The sequence below is a fragment of the Drosophila bipectinata genome, chromosome 3R (assembly GCF_030179905.1).
Source record: "Drosophila bipectinata strain 14024-0381.07 chromosome 3R, DbipHiC1v2, whole genome shotgun sequence".
Classification (NCBI taxonomy): domain Eukaryota; kingdom Metazoa; phylum Arthropoda; class Insecta; order Diptera; family Drosophilidae; genus Drosophila; species Drosophila bipectinata.
In genome coordinates, this window is record NC_091739.1 from 25,559,160 (window position 1) to 25,577,089 (window position 17,930).

The window sequence follows — 17,930 nt, forward strand, 5'->3', positions numbered from 1 at the left end:
TCATGTAAAATATATAAAAGATTTATATTCTTTTACAGTTCACTGAATTCAAGAGCTTGATTATGTTTTAGTTTGAGAGGTGATTCCCCGGTTTTTGTTGCGTCCCCCACCCAAAAATAGTTACCCTCACGCAAACGTCGACCGAAGCTCGCAGCTGGCTCTCGAATTATTATTAAGTCGAAGGTGGTCGCGTTCGGGTGCGCTTTTGGTGGAGCTCCCGCTACTGTTTCCTCGCTCCCCTTTTTATCTGCCTGACACTATCACTTTACTAAACAAACAAAGAATATATCCTGACACCGAACGACACCGTCGCCAAGGAGAAGATGAGCAGCAAAGTGACCTTCGCCTTCGACAACAACCCATTGGGTGTCTATCAATCGGGTCAGGTAATCTCCGGTACTGCCGAGCTCATTACAGACCGTCCGAAAACCATTCGATGTAAGTAGCCCTCGCGAAGACGCAATATTCTAATGTCTTAGCCATGACGTCATGGCATGGCATACATAGTTCTCCATCCCCATTCAAAATCCCATCCGCGTTCCCATCCACTTTCGTTGCGTAGTCGCGCCGTCATTAATATTGTTGGTGTATTGTTGTCTGATGTCTTTATTGTTGTTGCTTTTGTTATTGTTACCGGCAGATATGTTTGATTTAATTGTGAGTTTATATATAAGCATTATATACTGCACACATGTGGCCGCTTGACTGGGCTCGGATATCTGATAGCGACAGAAAAACTAGTTTTGTTTTGAAATTGCGGCCGCTGTTTATATTATAACATATTTGACTCACTCTGGTGGCCGGCTCATTTGGCCAGAAGCCTATGAATTCATGGCCATATAATGGTTCTAACTCCCTTCTATATTTTTGAGGAAATTCCTAGTAATTAATTCAACTTCCATTAAAAGTAATTTTGTTGGGAAAATTTTTTTGTATTTTTAAATTAAAGTACATAAGACTTCAGAGCTTTGTATAAAAAATAAAATAGATTAATATGTCATCTTTTCATCGGTAGTAGCAGGTAGTTCCTTGTGTGATTTATTTAATTTGTACTTTACTTCTAATTCTGAAAACTTTCTTCAGAATTTCTTTAAAGAAAGAAATGATCAATAAATACTTTTATATAAACCTGGAACATAAATATTATATTCTATAGTCTAATAACCATTTACAAACTTAAACGTTTGTATGATTTCCAATAAACTTAAAAAAAACACAATAGGCCGAAGGTTAAATACAATTAAAGTAAATGCATAATTGAATTACATACCGTAAATTAACCCAATTGCAGCTATCTTCATAACCTTAAATGGCTACGCTGAGACGCGCTGGCAGGAGACTGAGGAGCGGGTGGGCGAGGACGGAAAAACAACCAAGTCTCTGGTGACCCACACCACCACCGAGGTCTACTACAGCTTGGACCAATATGTCTATGGCCAGAGTGCCGGCTCCCAATTGGAGCTGCCGAAGGGAAAGTACGTCTTCCCGTTCCGGACCACCATTCCGCCCAATGCTCCGACTTCGTTCAACGGCACCCATGGACAGGTCAAGCACGAGGTCACCCTGACTATCGACCGTGCTGTGCGCTACAATAACACCTTCAAGCAATGCTTCACTGTGATCCTGCCCCACGACTTGAATAAACGGCAAGAGTACGCAGTAAGTAAAATATCATTCTTTAGTTTTTTACTTTAGCCAAATTATGAAGAATTTTCTATATTTTGAACCCATTGTCCGATTACCCCAAGAGAGGAAGACATACATTAATGCTCACATTATATATTTGTTAAAAAGTTCTGATTAAAGGGGGTTCTTTACAACTTGGCGTTGACATGAATAGCCAGAACACCGTCGTCCTCAGAGCTGCCGATGGAGATGTTGGCCCTTCCATCGGATCCGACAGTGACGGTCTTGCCAGTACAGGAAGATCCGCTCTTGGAGCCGGAGATGACATCGCAGTAGGTTCCAGCGGGAAGACCGGTCTGAACAGAGCTGTTGAGGTCGTAGTTGTCGTTGTTGAATGCAACAAAGCCCTTGCTGCCGCGGCTGAAGGCAATCTGGTTGCTTCCATTATCCCACCAGTTTTGGATCGCATCGGATCCGACGGCGTTCCGGAAGTCAACCATGTTGTAGATCTGCCTCCAGCGGTGCTCGCACACCCATCCGCCGCTGCAGGAGTTATCGCTGTTGAAGGTGGGAGAGGCAATGTTCTGGCCATCGGTAGTAGGTGGGCCCTGGTCGGTGTCGGTGAAGGAGAACGAGGACATGACACGTGGAGTTCCGAAGGGATGTGCCAACATGAAGGCAGAGGCCATCTTGTACTGCTTGGGCACCTTGTAGGTGAGAACATCGGCACCACCGGCTCCATGTCCACGCTGGTTGTCATGGTTGTCGACGAAGACCAGGGAGCGATCGGAGGCAGCGAAGCCCCAGCCGACACCCCAGTTGACCAGATACTGGAGCTGGTCCTTGCCACGGAAGGCCTTTCCAATGGAGTCGGAGTGACGGAACTCGGTGATGGCTCCCAGGCCGGTGTACTCGGACTTGCTGATGGCCTCGCCACCCATGTCAATCACCTCCTGGGCAATGTAGGCCCTGGCACCGGACTCGAAGCCGTGGTCGGTGTTCAGATTCTTCAGGCTTCCGTAAATCACTCCCAGATCAGCGGGCCACATGTGCTTGGCAGCGTCCACACGGAACCCGGCCACACCCAGATCGATCAGGTGGTTCAGGAACTCGACGATCTTCTCCTGAACGTAGGAGTTGCCCTGGTTGAGGTCACGCAGTCCAACCAGCTCGCAGTTGCGCACCTGGTTGGCATCGTTGTAGTTGGAGATGGCGCAGGTGGGGTTGAAGTCCAGCGAGGAGTAGGGCACTCCTGGGTAGCTCTTGCTGCTGGGACTGGCGGTGCTGCCACCAGTGCCGTAAGTGCCTCCATCAGCGGCCATGTGGTTGAAGACGACGTCCACGTAGATGCGCACTCCAACGTTGTTGCAACGCCTGACCATGCTGGCGAATTGCTCCTCATTGCCGGAACGGGTAACCAGTTTGTAGGAAATGGGTTGGTAACGCTCCCACCACGGACGGCTGTCCTTCACAGCGTTTTCGTTTACGGGAGATACCTGCACACCAGCGTACCCATAAGGTCCTAGGAAGTTCTCGCACTCAGCGGCAATGTCGTCCCACTTCCATTCGAAAAGGTGGACCATGCCACTGCGTCCTGAGGCGTAGTTGGTGTTGAACTGGGCGTTGGCCACCGCCAGGACGGCGAGGCATATAATACTCTTGGCCAGGAACATTTTAATTCAAAGCTGATTTTGGCTCTGAAGCAGTGAATGCACTGCCCCCGCTTATATAGGGGGTCTACTGATTCGTGAGGAGTGATTTCAGAAATCTCGGGATCTAATCAACTCCGGCGGAATTTCTTTGCACTTGGTGGGGTACGATAATCAAATATAGCTTATCAAACTTCGTGTAGACCAATAGGCTGGTATGAGCTGATGTCTATGACGATTAGTCGGGGGAATTAATTGATGGTATTCCATAGACACTGAATTCCTTTAATATCGGACGGAATTTTATTTTAATTTATGTGCCACTTCAGTAGCACGCGAACTGCAGCGTGATCGGTTCAGACTATGACCTATGTATCAGTTTTTTGTGAATAAACGAATAATAATCATGACTAGTTTAAGGCAGATATTTAGTGTTTATTTTTTTGCTATAAATTACCATTAAAGATCCCTAAATAATAAACTTGCAATGTTTTGAACAGGAACCTTTGAAACGCATCGAGGAAAAAAGCTTTTGGTGGGGTTCTATCTTCGGAGGCAATAAACCTATGGTTATGGACGTGAGCACGTCCTACTCTGCCTACGTGCCTGGCCAGAAGATTAACTTTCACCTTGTCCTGGACAACCAGTCTGATGTTCAGTGTCAGGACGTCAAGGTGCGCCTTCTCAAGAACGTCTCCTATCGGGCTAACTCTTCAGGGACCAAGGAACAGCTCAAGGTGACAGAATCCCGGGTGGCGGACAAACACTGCGGAGAAGTGCTGAAGCACAACAAAGCCCGCTTCGACGAATTCCTTGTGGTTCCGCCCACCACCCCGACTAGCCAAGGAGAAAGGGATCCCATTCGGGTCAGCTACACACTCCGTTTCATTGCAAAGACATTCCGTCTGCATGGAGGTGGGGACTTGATTGTCGACTTTCCACTGACTATTGGAACCGTACCGATATCTGGTAGCGCTGCTGACAAGGGACCAGGACACACGGACAAATCCCAAGCCAATGGCAATACCTACGCGGGTAATGACTTTAAGTGGATAATTGTGAATTAATTTAATTACATTTTATATTTTCTTAAGGCTCACCCAACTTTCAAGAAGATGTTAGTGAGGAGCAATTCGAATCGAATACTTTCAAGGCACGTTATCCTGTTTATCCTTTCGATGGCAAACCGGGCGTCGCTTCCAATGGAACTAATGGAGCGGCTAACACTCCCAGTCTTTATCCCAGAGCGGAAGAATCTCATCCTACCGCTCCAGCCCCCTTCACGCACAATCCCGTGTCGCCGATTGGTCCGAAAACAGCGCCGTATCCGATTCATCCACCTGGTACCCATAAATCTCCACCGTACCCGACCAATCCACCTGCTGGACCAGGTCCTGCCACAGGCGGAAACTTCGAGGTGCTAGGCTTCAGTATTCCACCGGGCTATCAACCCACCCCCAGTGCCCCAGCTGGTGCTCCCACAGCCGGAATCGGTTGGAAATAATGCCCAATACTGCCCACTAAATATAAGATATATAAAAAAAACCTATGAGCAGCATTTCAGTCCTGTGTTTGTAACACAGGGACTGCATATTCATTAAAGATAGGATTCTACAAATAATTTTCTAATACTTATATTTATAATAGTTATCCACCAATTCAAATATAATATATCGGATTCATATATTCTTTGGGTAACTAACTTAGACCTTTACTATTTCATGGCGAAAAAACACAGGTTTCGTTGCAGGATTTGATCTTACCCTTGTGCATAAGAGCCCGGAAGGCGGTATCATTTCTAGGGAATCTCCTGATTTCTGAGGTAGGTCCAGAAAAAGTGAAATTTTTAAATGAAAAATTATGCAAATTGTATGGAAGCTTAATATGGCCGCCAAGGAAGCGGTCGTTATGTCTACGATTCATAAACGGAATACCTTAATCGATTTGTAGATCGCCAGTAGCCAAAAATCCTCCGATTCGCAAGCGGAATACCTTGAACGATTTGTATTTTTGTTATAAATCTCCATCAAAATCTACAAAAAATTTGTTGTTAATTTTTTGCCACATTTTGTGATGAAACCCCTTAAAATATGTTGAGAAATGCATTGAAGCTAAAAAAGGCCCCCTGCGAAGACCATATCTTAAGTAATAATCCCGGAAGTAGTAGCTTTTGCCATATAACTGGACATGGAAACACGATGTTACTTTCGAACTCTGGAAAAGTATAGCTTCAAACTTCTCTAGCTGCTTTTTGAAAGTGAATGGCTTATTTATTTACTAGTCATTATTTCTGGAATTCTTGACTGGCATAATTTACCCAAAAGAATAATACATTCCTTTTTATACTCGCATTATTTATTTCAATTAAAAAACTTTAAAAGTTCAGGATAATAAAAGTTATTCACAACTTAGAGTTGACATGGATGGCAAGAACACCATCGTCCTCTGAGCTGCCGATGGAGATGTTGGCCCTTCCATCAGATCCGACAGTAACGGTCTTGCCAGTACAGGAAGATCCGCTCTTGGAGCCGGAGATGACATCGCAGTAGGTTCCAGCGGGAAGACCGGTCTGAACAGAGCTGTTGAGGTCGTAGTTGTCGTTGTTGAATGCAACAAAGCCCTTGCTGCCGCGGCTGAAGGCAATCTGGTTGCTTCCATTATCCCACCAGTTTTGGATCGCATCGGATCCGACGGCGTTCCGGAAGTCAACCATGTTGTAGATCTGCCTCCAGCGGTGCTCGCACACCCATCCGCCGCTGCAGGAGTTATCGCTGTTGAAGGTGGGAGAGGCAATGTTCTGGCCATCGGTAGTGGGAGGGCCCTGGTCGGTGTCGGTGAAGGAGAACGATGACATGACACGTGGAGTTCCGAAGGGATGTGCCAACATGAAGGCAGAAGCCATCTTGTACTGTTTGGGCACCTTGTATGTGAGAACATCGGCACCACCGGCTCCATGTCCACGCTGGTTGTCGTGGTTGTCGACGAAGACCAGGGAGCGATCGGAGGCAGCGAAGCCCCAACCGACACCCCAGTTGACCAGATACTGGAGCTGGTCCTTGCCACGGAAGGCCTTTCCAATGGAGTCAGAGTGACGGAACTCGGTAATGGCTCCCAGGCCAGTGTACTCGGACTTGCTGATGGCCTCGCCACCCATGTCAATCACCTCCTGGGCAATGTAGGCCCTGGCACCGGACTCGAAGCCGTGGTCGGTGTTCAGATTCTTCAGGCTTCCGTAAATCACTCCCAGATCAGCGGGCCACATGTGCTTGGCAGCGTCCACACGGAATCCGGCCACACCCAGATCGATCAGGTGGTTCAGGAACTCAACGATCTTCTCCTGAACGTAGGAGTTACCCTGGTTGAGGTCACGCAGTCCAACCAGCTCGCAGTTGCGCACCTGGTTGGCATCGTTGTAGTTGGAGATGGCGCAGGTGGGGTTGAAGTCCAGCGAGGAGTAGGGCACTCCTGGATAGCTCTTGCTGCTGGGACTGGCGGTGCTGCCAGCAGTGCCGTAAGTGCCTCCGTCAGCGGCCATGTGGTTGAAGACGACGTCCACGTAGATGCGCACTCCAACGTTGTTGCAACGCCTGACCATGCTGGCGAATTGCTCCTCATTGCCGGAACGGGTAACCAGTTTGTAGGAAATGGGTTGGTAACGCTCCCACCACGGACGGCTGTCCTTCACAGCGTTTTCGTTTACGGGAGATACCTGCACACCAGCGTACCCATAAGGTCCTAGGAAGTTCTCGCACTCAGCGGCAATGTCGTCCCACTTCCATTCGAAAAGGTGGACCATGCCACTGCGTCCTGAGGCGTAGTTGGTGTTGAACTGGGCGTTGGCCACCGCCAGGAGGGCGAGGCATACAATACTCTTGGCCAGAAACATTTTAATTCAAAGCTGAATTTGGCTCTGAAGCAGTAAATGCACTGCCCCCGCTTATATAGGGGGTCTACTGATTCGTTGGGAGTGATTTCCGAAATCTCGGGATCTAATCAACTCCGGAGGAATTTCTTTGCACTTGGTGGGGTACGATAATCAAATATAGCTTATCAAACTTCATGTAGACAAATAGGCTGGTATGGGCTGATGTCTATGACGATTATTTGAGGAATTTATTAATGGTGATTCTTAGACACTGCATTCCTTTTATATCGCACGGAATGCGTAATTTATGCGCCACTTCAGTATCACGCGAACTGCAGCGTGATCGGCTTAGACTATAACCTGTGTATTAGTATTTACTTAAGAAATAAACAATCAAAAAAAATTAAAGAACATATTTTGTTTTTTTTTTAATAAATTACCAATTACCACTGTGTCCTCGGTGATGGCCTTATCTTCCCCAATCCTGCTTCGATTCTCAAGCGGAGTACCTTTAACGATTTCTCGATCGATTCGCCACCATTCTGCATCAATATCCTGAGACAAAATATTTTTTAGATATTTTGTCCATTTTTCGTGGTGGGATCCCTTGAAAATGTGGTTTTCCCCTATAGGGTCCACTGTGATGGCTATATCTTCCCTAATCCTTATCCGATTCTCAAGCTGAGTACCTTAAACGATTTCTCGATCGATTTGCCACCATTCTGCATCAAAATCCCGAGACAAAATATTTTTTAGATATTTTGTCCATTTTTCGTGGTGGGATCCCTTGAAAATGTGGTTTTCCCCTATAGGGTCCACTGTGATGGCTATATCTCCCCCAATCCTAATCCGATTCTCAAGCTGAGTACCTTAAACGATTTCTGGATCGATTCGCCACCATTCTGCATCAAAATCCTGAGACAAAATATTTTTTAGATATTTTGTCCATTTTTCGTGGTGGCATCCCTTGAAAATGTGGTTTTCCCCTATAGGGTCCACTGTGATGGCTATATCTTCCCTAATCCTTATCCGATTCTCAAGCTGAGTACCTTAAACGATTTCTCGATCGATTCGCCACCATTCTGCATCAAAATCCTGAGACAAAATATTTTTTAGATATTTTGTCCATTTTTCGTGGTGGGATCCCTTGAAAATGTGGTTTTCCCCTATAGGGTCCACTGTGATGGCTATATCTTCCCCAATCCTAATCCGATTCTCAAGCTGAGTACCTTAAACGATTTCTGGATCGATTCGCCACCATTCTGCATCAAAATCCTGAGACAAAATATTTTTTAGATATTTTGTCCATTTTTCGTGGTGGGATTCCTTGAAAATGGGGTTTTCCCCTATGGTGTCCACTGTGATGGCTATATCTTCCCCAATCCTAATCCGATTCTCAAGCTGAGTACCTTAAACGATTTCTGGATCGATTCGCCACCATTCTGCATCAAAATCCTGAGACAAAATATTTTTGAGATATTTTGTCCATTTTTCGTGGTGGGATCCCTTGAAAATGGGGTTTTCCCCTATAGGGTCCACTGTGATGGCTATATCTTCCCCAATCCTAATCCGATTCTCAAGCTGAGTACCTTAAACGATTTCTGGATCGATTCGCCACCATTCTGCATCAAAATCCTGAGACAAAATATTTTTGAGATATTTTGTCCATTTTTCGTGGTGGGATCCCTTGAAAATGGGGTTTTCCCCTATAGGGTCCACTGTGATGGATATATCTTCCCCAATCCCAATCCGATTCTCAAGCTGAGTACCTTAAACGATTTCTGGATCGATTCGCCACCATTCTGCATCAAAATCCTGAGACAAAATATTTTTTAGATATTTTGTCCATTTTTCGTGATGGGATCCCTTGTCTAATTTGTCTAATTTGCTGGAATTATGTCCTTCATTTCCAATAATTTAAATAAAGCATTTTACTGTAGGTTTATAGTTCCATAAAATTTAAAGCTTAAATAAAGTTTTGAAAATTTAAATAAAGCTGAATGCGCGGGATATTATGATTTTATGATCGTGAAATCGTTCTGTGTATCGATAGTTGCAATCGGCGGCATTCGCTTTTTATCGAAACCTTCATCCCTAAGACTGGAACAGCTGTTTTTCGGGTAGCTCATCTCCAGCGGCTCGAACAGCTGACGACGTGCACTTGGCGACGTAACTTTGATTGTTGTTGTTGGACAAGAGAGGATTTCGGATCCGTTTGGGAAAACCAGTTTGTGGAAGTGGAAGTGGCCAACGTGAGCATAACTGCAACGGCAACTGACCAACTATTACAAGCCACCATCAAGAGAGGGGGAAAAGCGACAGCGGTGGATGCCTGCCAAAAAGAAAGTTTTGACGCAATCCACGGGCCGCTGCCTGTAATGAAGAAGCGTCGACGCCGCAGTAGTTGCTGCACCATACCCGTGGACGGACGCAGCTTCGGCTTACCTGTAGATCTCTGGGTTAGTTGGGCCCCGTTCCGCTCTTTATCTTAATCATATTCCCTCGTAAGACTTCACCTTTGTTTCTTTATCTTGCCAACAGCATCGGAATTGGGACTGAAATTGGGATCGAACAACGGACAACAAGCAACGACATCTGACATCCGAACAACAAAAGCCTCAGACTGCGGGAAAAGTGAAATCGCTGATAAACTCAAATACCCCCAGTCGTCTGTTGAGAGAGTAAATCAATGAATGGACTGAACCATCTGAACCTGGAATCTATTTTGAGAGCATGGCGGAATTGGCGCGCACTTGGGTATAACCGAGATAATAGTGAAGTAATCGCCCAGACAGGGAAATTAGACAAGCGACATCCCCACGCTCCACTGAGCATGACACTTGTAAGTTCCATCCCATTCCATCAACTACATTCCGCGCAATCCCCCACTTACTCCTGTTATTTCTTCATCTTTGTCTACGCATTTTTACACATCAATTTGGCCATCAAGATGATGAATGTGTAAACAATTCGGAGTTTGCGCCCGGCCGCACCTTTTAAACTCTTTGAATGAAAGCTACAGTCCAACTTCTTTAAGTCGGAAACTGAAATATTTATTAAGTCTCCGCGTCCCTATTTTGGGCATCAAATCGAATTTATATTACAAGAATTTTAATAAATAATAATTCAAATTTTACAAATATTTTTAAATATTTAAATGTTGAAAACACGTACACATCCTACTTCCGATAAAAATTCGATTTATTGAATTTCAACTGTAATAACGCTGTTGGCATATTCGGTTTTCTTTATTTTACAGAAATGCCATTGAAGAGTTGGCAGTCGCAGCAATAAAAGTGAAATCCGTACGAGCAACCGCACGCATACGAAAAGCGAATCCAAAGCAGTTCCGAAAAAGTCATGGCGGTAACCACAGGCTCCAGCACTGGAGCAACCACAACCGCTCCTCCCCCTGTTCAGCGGCGCAAGCATAGTACTCGGGAGCAACTCCACCAGATGCTTGCCGGCGGTCTATCCGCTGCCATCACACGTTCCACCTGCCAGCCTCTGGATGTACTCAAGATCCGCTTCCAACTTCAGGTGGAACCGCTGGGCAAAGCTCGCGGAAATGAAGTTGGTGCTGTGGGAGCCCTTACCTCGAAATACACGTCAATTGGACAGGCGATAAAAACCATATATCGGGAAGAAGGGCTTTTGGCTTTCTGGAAGGGCCACAATCCTGCCCAGGTGCTGAGCATCATGTATGGTATTTGCCAATTTTGGACATACGAACAGCTCAGCCTACTTGCCAAACAGACGAGGTACCTTGCCGACCATCAGCACCAATCCAATTTTTTGTGTGGTGCCGCGGCCGGAGGAGCAGCGGTGATTATATCCACACCTCTGGACGTAATCCGTACCAGACTGATTGCGCAAGATACCAGCAAGGGTTACCGGAATGCCACACGTGCCGTGTCAGCCATCGTACGACAGGAGGGTCCAAGGGGCATGTACCGTGGACTGTCCTCTGCTCTGCTTCAGATCACTCCGCTGATGGGAACAAATTTCATGGCATACCGATTATTCAGCGACTGGGCGTGTGCCTTCCTGGAGGTTGGTGACCGCAGCCAACTGCCCACCTGGACACTTTTGATGCTAGGAGCCTCCTCGGGCATGCTCTCCAAAACGATCGTTTACCCCTTCGACCTAATCAAGAAGCGGCTTCAGATCCAGGGCTTCGAATCGAATCGCCAAACCTTCGGACAGACATTGCAGTGCCGTGGAGTCTGGGATTGCTTGCAGCAAACAGTGCGGCAGGAGGGCGTGCGCGGCTTATACAAGGGCGTGGCCCCCACACTCCTCAAGTCAAGCATGACTACGGCCCTGTACTTTAGCATTTACGACAAGCTCAAGCAGGTGCGCTTCTAGGTCGGATCGGTGTCGGAGCCGCAACAGCGAGTCGGGGTTAATGGGAGCTCAAACCCATTGTGGCAGAATCTACGCTGTATTTTCTATTTTTATATACATTTACCACAGCGTGTAAATAATATTAAGACATACTATAGGCTAGCTGTTGATTAGTTTTCGGTTATGCGTACGGGGTTTCAGTTTATCTTAGTTTAATTAATTTGGGCAAAGCACACACCACTTGCTATTAGCGCACCAGTTAAGTAATCTATATTATATATTACATACATATATGTATATTAATATAGTCTTTAGTTGACTATTCAAAAGCAAAGCCACTCAAATCCATTTTTATGTGTACCTTTTGTTGAATTTGCAAACACAACTGAGGCCAGGTAGCCCGTTTTGTTTTATTATCTTTATCAACTTTAAATATTCAGGGACTTTCATAAAACTTGACTACATTGAAAGGTTGAAAGAGTTCTATCTAACGAATGAATAAGTTAATAAATGAGATGTATTATTTTTTAAGAAAAATTATATTTTAAGTAAGGAATGGAATCTTTTAAGAAAACTGGTAATATGGTAAGTTATCGATGCCAACATTTTGAAAAAGCTAGCTCTGCTGAGCTTTTTTTGTTGTGAAATACAAATTGGTATAAAAAGAGCGCACCCGGCGGTGTGTCACGGTATTGTCTTGCCATTACCACTTAACTGAAAATGGCTCTGGTTAAAAAAATCTGCACTGATAAAAAAAACAACATTCCCTGGGTCTTGTGGCTGTCGCCCGACGAAGTTCCCGACCCATGCATGCCCCAGGTAGTAGCGTTTGACTTTCTAGTCAACATTGGGGGAAGACATTGCCGATGGATGAACCTATACGAGCGAATAGCCCAGGAGTTTGCCGGAAGAATCCTCTTTGGGCTGAGGGACATTTCCAATATTCAGGAATTTAACTCCAACCTGAACCCCAAAGATTTTCGGAGTTTCAGGCTCCACTTTCCCCCACTGATCTTTGCCAAAGATCGAGAGAAGCGTGTCTACGAAATGCACAAGCTCTTTACCTATAAAAATATGAAGGATTTTTGTGATCAATTGCTGCGGGAAAAGCTGTTTCAAGCTGTAGTCCTGGGCGGAACAGTCGGAGAGGATTCGCCGCCGAGAAACTTCTTTGACTTGCAAGATGAGTGGAGCGAAGACATCTTTGTCGTGTTCTATGAGCCAGGTACTGAGTGTTGGACCATCCAGGAACGTATACTCCGCAAGCTGGTCCGCCTGCTGGATAAGGACGATCTTATGCCTGTGGTGGTGGATACGACGAAAAGCTTCATAGGCGTTGGCTTCCATCGCTGGTTAAATATGGTAAAATGTCACGGAACCAGCATCATATTCCGACCTGAGGGGGATGGCTGGGATATAAATATTCAGTCAAGACTGGAGACTACTCGCTTATACCTGCAATACATAGCCCAGAATCGAAGGGTCGAGCTAAAAAACTTTGATGCCAATGGAGAGCCACGGGGACCAGAAGAGGCACTAGAGTTCATAAGGTATATTTTTATGGTAAACTAAATAGTTTTGTGAATAAAAAATTAGTGATTAGACTCTTGGCAAACAATTGTTTCTCTCGTTATAACATTTTGCGAGACAAGAATACGAGATAAGATATCATTTTCTAAGAAAAAAATGTCTTCTTAGTGACTTCAGAATTTCATACACGTTTTTAGTAAAATTTCAATTAAGATAAATAGGTTCTAGTTTTATTAAGAATCTTCAATACATTTATTTTTTATAAAATTGGTACTTAAAAGTTCGGAAGTGACTACAACATTTTCCTTAATAAGCCAAGACTTCTAACGAATTATATAGTACTATTTTCTTTTTAAAATTATCAACCTTTTTGACCTAATTATCCTAATTTTTCTACATTTCCAATTAATACATTTCCGAAGGTCTTTTTTAAAAATTGTAGACTATATATAGGACAGTATAATTAGCTTTATTGAACGTGAATCTTTGAATCGATTCATTCAGCTTCCTAGATATATTTTATGATGGCTTATATGCGCACGTTTCGATATCATGCCTTATTGACGCACCGAGTCCAATTCCGGATTGAATTAAAATTCCGAGCGCATTCGAGGGGTACCTGGCTTCTAGCCACGGCTATAAGTAGGAGCGTGGGGCAACACAGACGCCCAGGTGTCGGCCACCATGCCGCCGAAAAGCAACGACATTACGGGAGTGCTCTACGAGTCCGATGCCGAGACACTGGACGGCGGATTGGCCAAGGATCTGGGCCAGCTAAAGACCACCGATGGAAGCAAACTGCAGTTGGTGTGGCGCAACATCGTGCTGTTTGTGATCCTGCATTTATCGTCGCTTTACGGCGTTTGGTTGCTCTTTACGACGGCCACGTGGACAACGTTCCTACTCTTCCCGGTGGCCCTGGTAGTAACGGCTCTTGGAATATCTGGGGGTGCTCATCGCCTTTGGGCGCATCGAACCTTCAAGGCCAACGTTCCGTTGCGGTTGATCTTCCTGTTCCTGAACACTCTGGCCTTCCAGGATGCGGTCTATATCTGGGCCAGAGATCACCGAGTTCACCACAAATACACGGAGACGGACGCTGATCCCTACAACTCCAGGCGCGGATGGTTCTTCTCGCACATCGGTTGGCTCTGTTGCCGGAAGCATCCGGATGTGGTCGCCAAGGGCAAGCAAATCGACCTGTCCGACCTCGAGGCAGATCCTCTGGTGATGTTCCAGAAGAAGTATTACTTGTGGCTAATGCCGCCCATCTGCTTTGTTTTACCCACTGTGCTGCCCATGTACCTGTGGGGAGAGTCCCTGAACTGCGCCTGGCATGTGATGGCTCTGCTTCGGTGGTGCACCACCCTTAATCTCATCTGGCTGGTGAATAGCTCAGCTCACATGTACGGAATGCGTCCCTACGACCGGAATATTAGTCCCACCGATGAGAGCTTCCTGGTAGGGCTGCGATTCGGCGAAGGATATCACAACTACCACCACGTCTTTCCCTGGGATTACAAGAGTGCCGAGCTGGGCCCATATTCCAAGGATGTCACCACCGGATTCATCAACTTCTTTGCCCGGATAGGCTGGGCCTATGACCTCAAGAGCGTGTCCTGTGATTTGGTGAAAAAAAGAGTCCTTCGAACGGGAGACGGTTCCCATCCCGTGTGGGGCTGGGGCGACAAGGATCAGCAGAGGGAGGACATCGTTGGAACCACTGTCACCCACCAGCGGAAGGATGACTGAGGATACCTTTCAAGTTAGATTACAAAAGTGAGGATATAGACTGTTTTTTATATTCAAAAATTGAATTGAATTGGATTGGATCTGTTAAAAATAAACCCAGTTCTATACAAAAAATCTTAATCACTGAAGCTTATAAGTATTTCCTTGAACATATTTTTAAAAACAAAATCTAAGACGGATTAAGATTTAAACGACCGAAACAAAAATTAATATTTAAAACCGAAATTTGAATAAGTACGCTCTAAAAAAAAGCTAAGTTTCATAGTTATAGGTATAGATAAGGGTGTATATTTAGAACTTAATTGGATTATTGGTATCTCTTGGCTGGACATGGATCATGACCTTGATGGCTCCACCCAATCCGCGGCGGGAGGTCTCAAAAGCGTCAGCCGTCTCCGTGATGTCGAAGTGGTGCGTCACCAGACGCTTCACGTTCACCTTGCCAGAGGCCACCAAAGCCAAAGCGGCGGAGTAGCTGCGAACACAGAATTATCAAAAAACTAATAAACCTCAAATCCGGAGATAACCTACTCGTTGCAGTAACGGAAGACGCCACGGATATCGATTTCACGGGCCAAGGCGTTGATCAGTGGCAGCTTCACCTCCGGAGCACCCATTCCCACCACGACGACTACGCCGCCAGATCTGGTAGCCTGTATATCAGAAATTATATAGATTTATAAACTATTAACTATTAACAAAAGAAAAACTATCTTACAAAGATGGCCAGGCGAGCGCTGCTCTCAGCTCCGCAGCAATCGATGGATTTGTCGGGAGCCGAACTCATGGTCTGGTGCACCACCTTGACGGTCTCCTCGGCGGTTTGATCCTTTTGGAGGAGAAGAGTGTACGTAGCACCCAGCTCCTTGGCCACGTCCAGGCGCTGCTGCACCAGGTCAGTGATAAGAATCTCGGAAGCACCCATGGCTTGAGCCGCCTGTTTGGAAGGTGAATCAACTATAAAATTATAATTACTAAATTTTAGTCCCCTCCACTTACCAGCAGAGTAACCAAGCCTATGGGACCAGCGCCGAGAATCAGCACCTTGGATCCCAAAGTCACGCCAGCACGACGGCAGGCATGCACTCCTACGGAGAGGGGTTCCAGGAGTGCAGCCTCCTCCATGCTGACATGGTCCGGTAGCTTGAAGCAGAAATCCGCAGCGTGTTTGTAGTAGCGAGTGAGATTTCCGTCATAGGGGGGAGTGGCGCAGAAGACCATTCCAGCGCACAAATTATACTGACCCTGCTTGCAATGGTCACAGTAACGGCAGGGTACTCCTGGCTCGATGGCAACTCGATCGCCGACCTTCAGGTTGGTCACCTTTTTGCCCAGCTTGGTCACCACGCCGGCAGCCTCGTGGCCAATGATCATGGGCTTGGTTAGCACGAAATCACCAATGCGTCCATGGGCAAGGTAGTGAACATCGGATCCACATATGCCGACACTATCCATAGCCAAAAGAACCTCTGGAATAAGTGAAACAAATTTTTAATTATTTAGCACATCCAGTATGTCTTATATAATCTTATATCACTTCCGTTTATAGGAAACTTTTTTTTTCTGACACATTTATTCAGATTTATTTATAACTAAATTAGATGTACTACTATATTTATTAATTTTTTTTTATCTTATCTTCTCTTGGTTGTTTTTATTAAATCACAAAAAATTTACGAGCCTTTTTTATTAAGGCCTTTAACAGCCCAAGGACCATAAGTATTATGTTGTATTATGTTGTATAAAAGCCAAAACTTTTAAAATACAGTAAACTATTCAGTAAAAATATTCACTATTCAAAATGGTTTCCGTTTTATCAGGACCTTTTTAAATATCTTGGGAGTATTTTTTTCATAGACACTGTTACTTTAAAAAAGCTTACCATCATCAGCGATTTCCGGAATGGGGCGTTGCTCCTGCAGGAAGTAAACTAATGGTTGGAAAACAGTTCCTTAATGGCTTTCCTGTTAGGACTTACCAGGCGGAGGTCCTCGATTCCATAAAGGACAGCAGTGAGATTATCCGTTGCCATGACTACCGTTATTTGACTCTAACTTTTTTGCACGTCAGCTTCCTTCAAAAGCCAATTTCGAACTGAATTCACTATTCGATCTATTCAGAACGGTGCGCTGGCAAATGGGTAATAATTATAGTAGTATATATATTCAAACTTGCCTATATGTGTATTTGCTCAGTGGGGCTACAGTTATCATCGGATATGATAACTTTTGTTGATGCAATTTTTGCTCCAAAAATAAGAAACATATTGGAGAGCCTATAAATTATTCTAGGTGCTCATGCTAACTACTACGATTAACTCAGCCTAGTGCCAAGCAAATAATAGTTATTATCGACCCGGTCGAGCCCCTTTTCGTTCTTTATATTCGCTCTCGCCTGTAATTTGTTGCTGTGCTCTTGATTGCTCCAACAGCTGACTTGTATTTACCCCCCAAAGCTTGTTTACACATTTTTTGGAGGCAGCCATGCCGGCAAAAACACAAGCCCCAAAAGCTTTTTTTGTTTCCCTTATAACGGCACCCTTTCCCCATCATATATCTTAATTTTTGCTTAATAAAAAGAAAAAGTGGAATGTACTGAATCTTTTTCCCGAATCAAACTTTGTATACACTTCCAAATAAGTATAAAAATAATAATCAGCACAATCTGAATGGTACACTTTTTATCATCATACCTTCCTTTGATTGAACTGAAACTTGAAAGATATTCCTATAATGTCTTGAAAACCCCTGATAACAAAAACCTCAACAAAATCGGAATACCCTTTTTTATGTTATAGGAGGAACAAATATTTATGCAAATAAAAAGCAAGTGGCAGGTCTCATTTAACAACGCAATAAGCATATCAGGTTTGTTTGTGTTTGCTATATGTGGGTTTTATTCGCTTTATTTCTCTGGCTAATATATTCAATTCAATAAGTGTTTGATATTCGGGTTCTTAGTTTTCTTAACATATAGAATTTCTATTTTAAAAACTTTCGCTTATATATATATTTATTTTTGTATATAGATGTGTGGCTTTGCTGCTGGATTTTTGTAGACGTAGAAATAAAAAATGTTTGCTTAAAACTAAGAAAAAGTTTCCATCACGACAACTGCGCATTTAGGTTGGCGGTTTTTTTTGTTTTTTGGTTTACTTTTGA

General features: G+C 44.7%; 7 protein-coding genes across 7 annotated transcripts; 4 read left to right on the plus strand and 3 right to left on the minus strand.

Annotated features, from left to right (window-relative positions):
• Positions 1-162: 162 nt before the first annotated feature.
• Positions 163-4,896, plus strand: LOC108122228 (arrestin domain-containing protein 17). The gene is made up of 4 exons (XM_017236791.3): positions 163-438; positions 1,292-1,659; positions 3,776-4,310; positions 4,370-4,896. The coding sequence occupies exons 1-4, from the start codon at positions 324-326 to the stop codon at positions 4,777-4,779; spliced, it is 1,428 nt and encodes a 475-aa protein (XP_017092280.2). The 5' UTR covers positions 163-323; the 3' UTR covers positions 4,780-4,896.
• On the minus strand, positions 1,764-3,319 carry LOC122321658 (alpha-amylase 2). The gene has a single exon (XM_043212500.2). The coding sequence runs from the start codon at positions 3,297-3,299 to the stop codon at positions 1,815-1,817; it is 1,485 nt and encodes a 494-aa protein (XP_043068435.1). The 5' UTR covers positions 3,300-3,319; the 3' UTR covers positions 1,764-1,814.
• A 747-nt stretch (positions 4,897-5,643) lies between the features above and the next one.
• On the minus strand, positions 5,644-7,191 carry LOC108121759 (alpha-amylase 2-like). Its single transcript, XM_043211888.2, has one exon. The coding sequence runs from the start codon at positions 7,159-7,161 to the stop codon at positions 5,677-5,679; it is 1,485 nt and encodes a 494-aa protein (XP_043067823.1). The 5' UTR covers positions 7,162-7,191; the 3' UTR covers positions 5,644-5,676.
• Positions 7,192-9,267: 2,076 nt separating this feature from the next.
• Tpc1 (Thiamine pyrophosphate carrier protein 1) lies at positions 9,268-12,024 on the plus strand. The gene is made up of 3 exons (XM_017236740.3): positions 9,268-9,599; positions 9,682-9,982; positions 10,400-12,024. Exon 3 carries the CDS (start codon positions 10,501-10,503, stop codon positions 11,506-11,508), a length of 1,008 nt encoding a protein of 335 aa, XP_017092229.1. The 5' UTR covers positions 9,268-9,599; positions 9,682-9,982; positions 10,400-10,500; the 3' UTR covers positions 11,509-12,024.
• Positions 12,025-12,159: 135 nt separating this feature from the next.
• Positions 12,160-13,068, plus strand: LOC108122191 (uncharacterized). The gene has a single exon (XM_017236742.3). It carries the CDS (start codon positions 12,208-12,210, stop codon positions 13,057-13,059), a length of 852 nt encoding a protein of 283 aa, XP_017092231.2. The 5' UTR covers positions 12,160-12,207; the 3' UTR covers positions 13,060-13,068.
• A 628-nt stretch (positions 13,069-13,696) lies between these two features.
• On the plus strand, positions 13,697-14,897 carry Fad2. Its single transcript, XM_017236642.3, has one exon. It carries the CDS (start codon positions 13,702-13,704, stop codon positions 14,767-14,769), a length of 1,068 nt encoding a protein of 355 aa, XP_017092131.2. The 5' UTR covers positions 13,697-13,701; the 3' UTR covers positions 14,770-14,897.
• A 137-nt stretch (positions 14,898-15,034) lies between these two features.
• On the minus strand, positions 15,035-16,901 carry Sodh2 (Sorbitol dehydrogenase 2). Its single transcript, XM_017236641.3, has 6 exons — positions 16,748-16,901; positions 16,652-16,685; positions 15,769-16,238; positions 15,488-15,706; positions 15,301-15,422; positions 15,035-15,244 (listed from the first exon to the last, which is right to left on the minus strand). Exons 1-6 carry the CDS (start codon positions 16,799-16,801, stop codon positions 15,061-15,063), a joined length of 1,083 nt encoding a protein of 360 aa, XP_017092130.1. The 5' UTR covers positions 16,802-16,901; the 3' UTR covers positions 15,035-15,060.
• Positions 16,902-17,930: the final 1,029 nt, after the last annotated feature.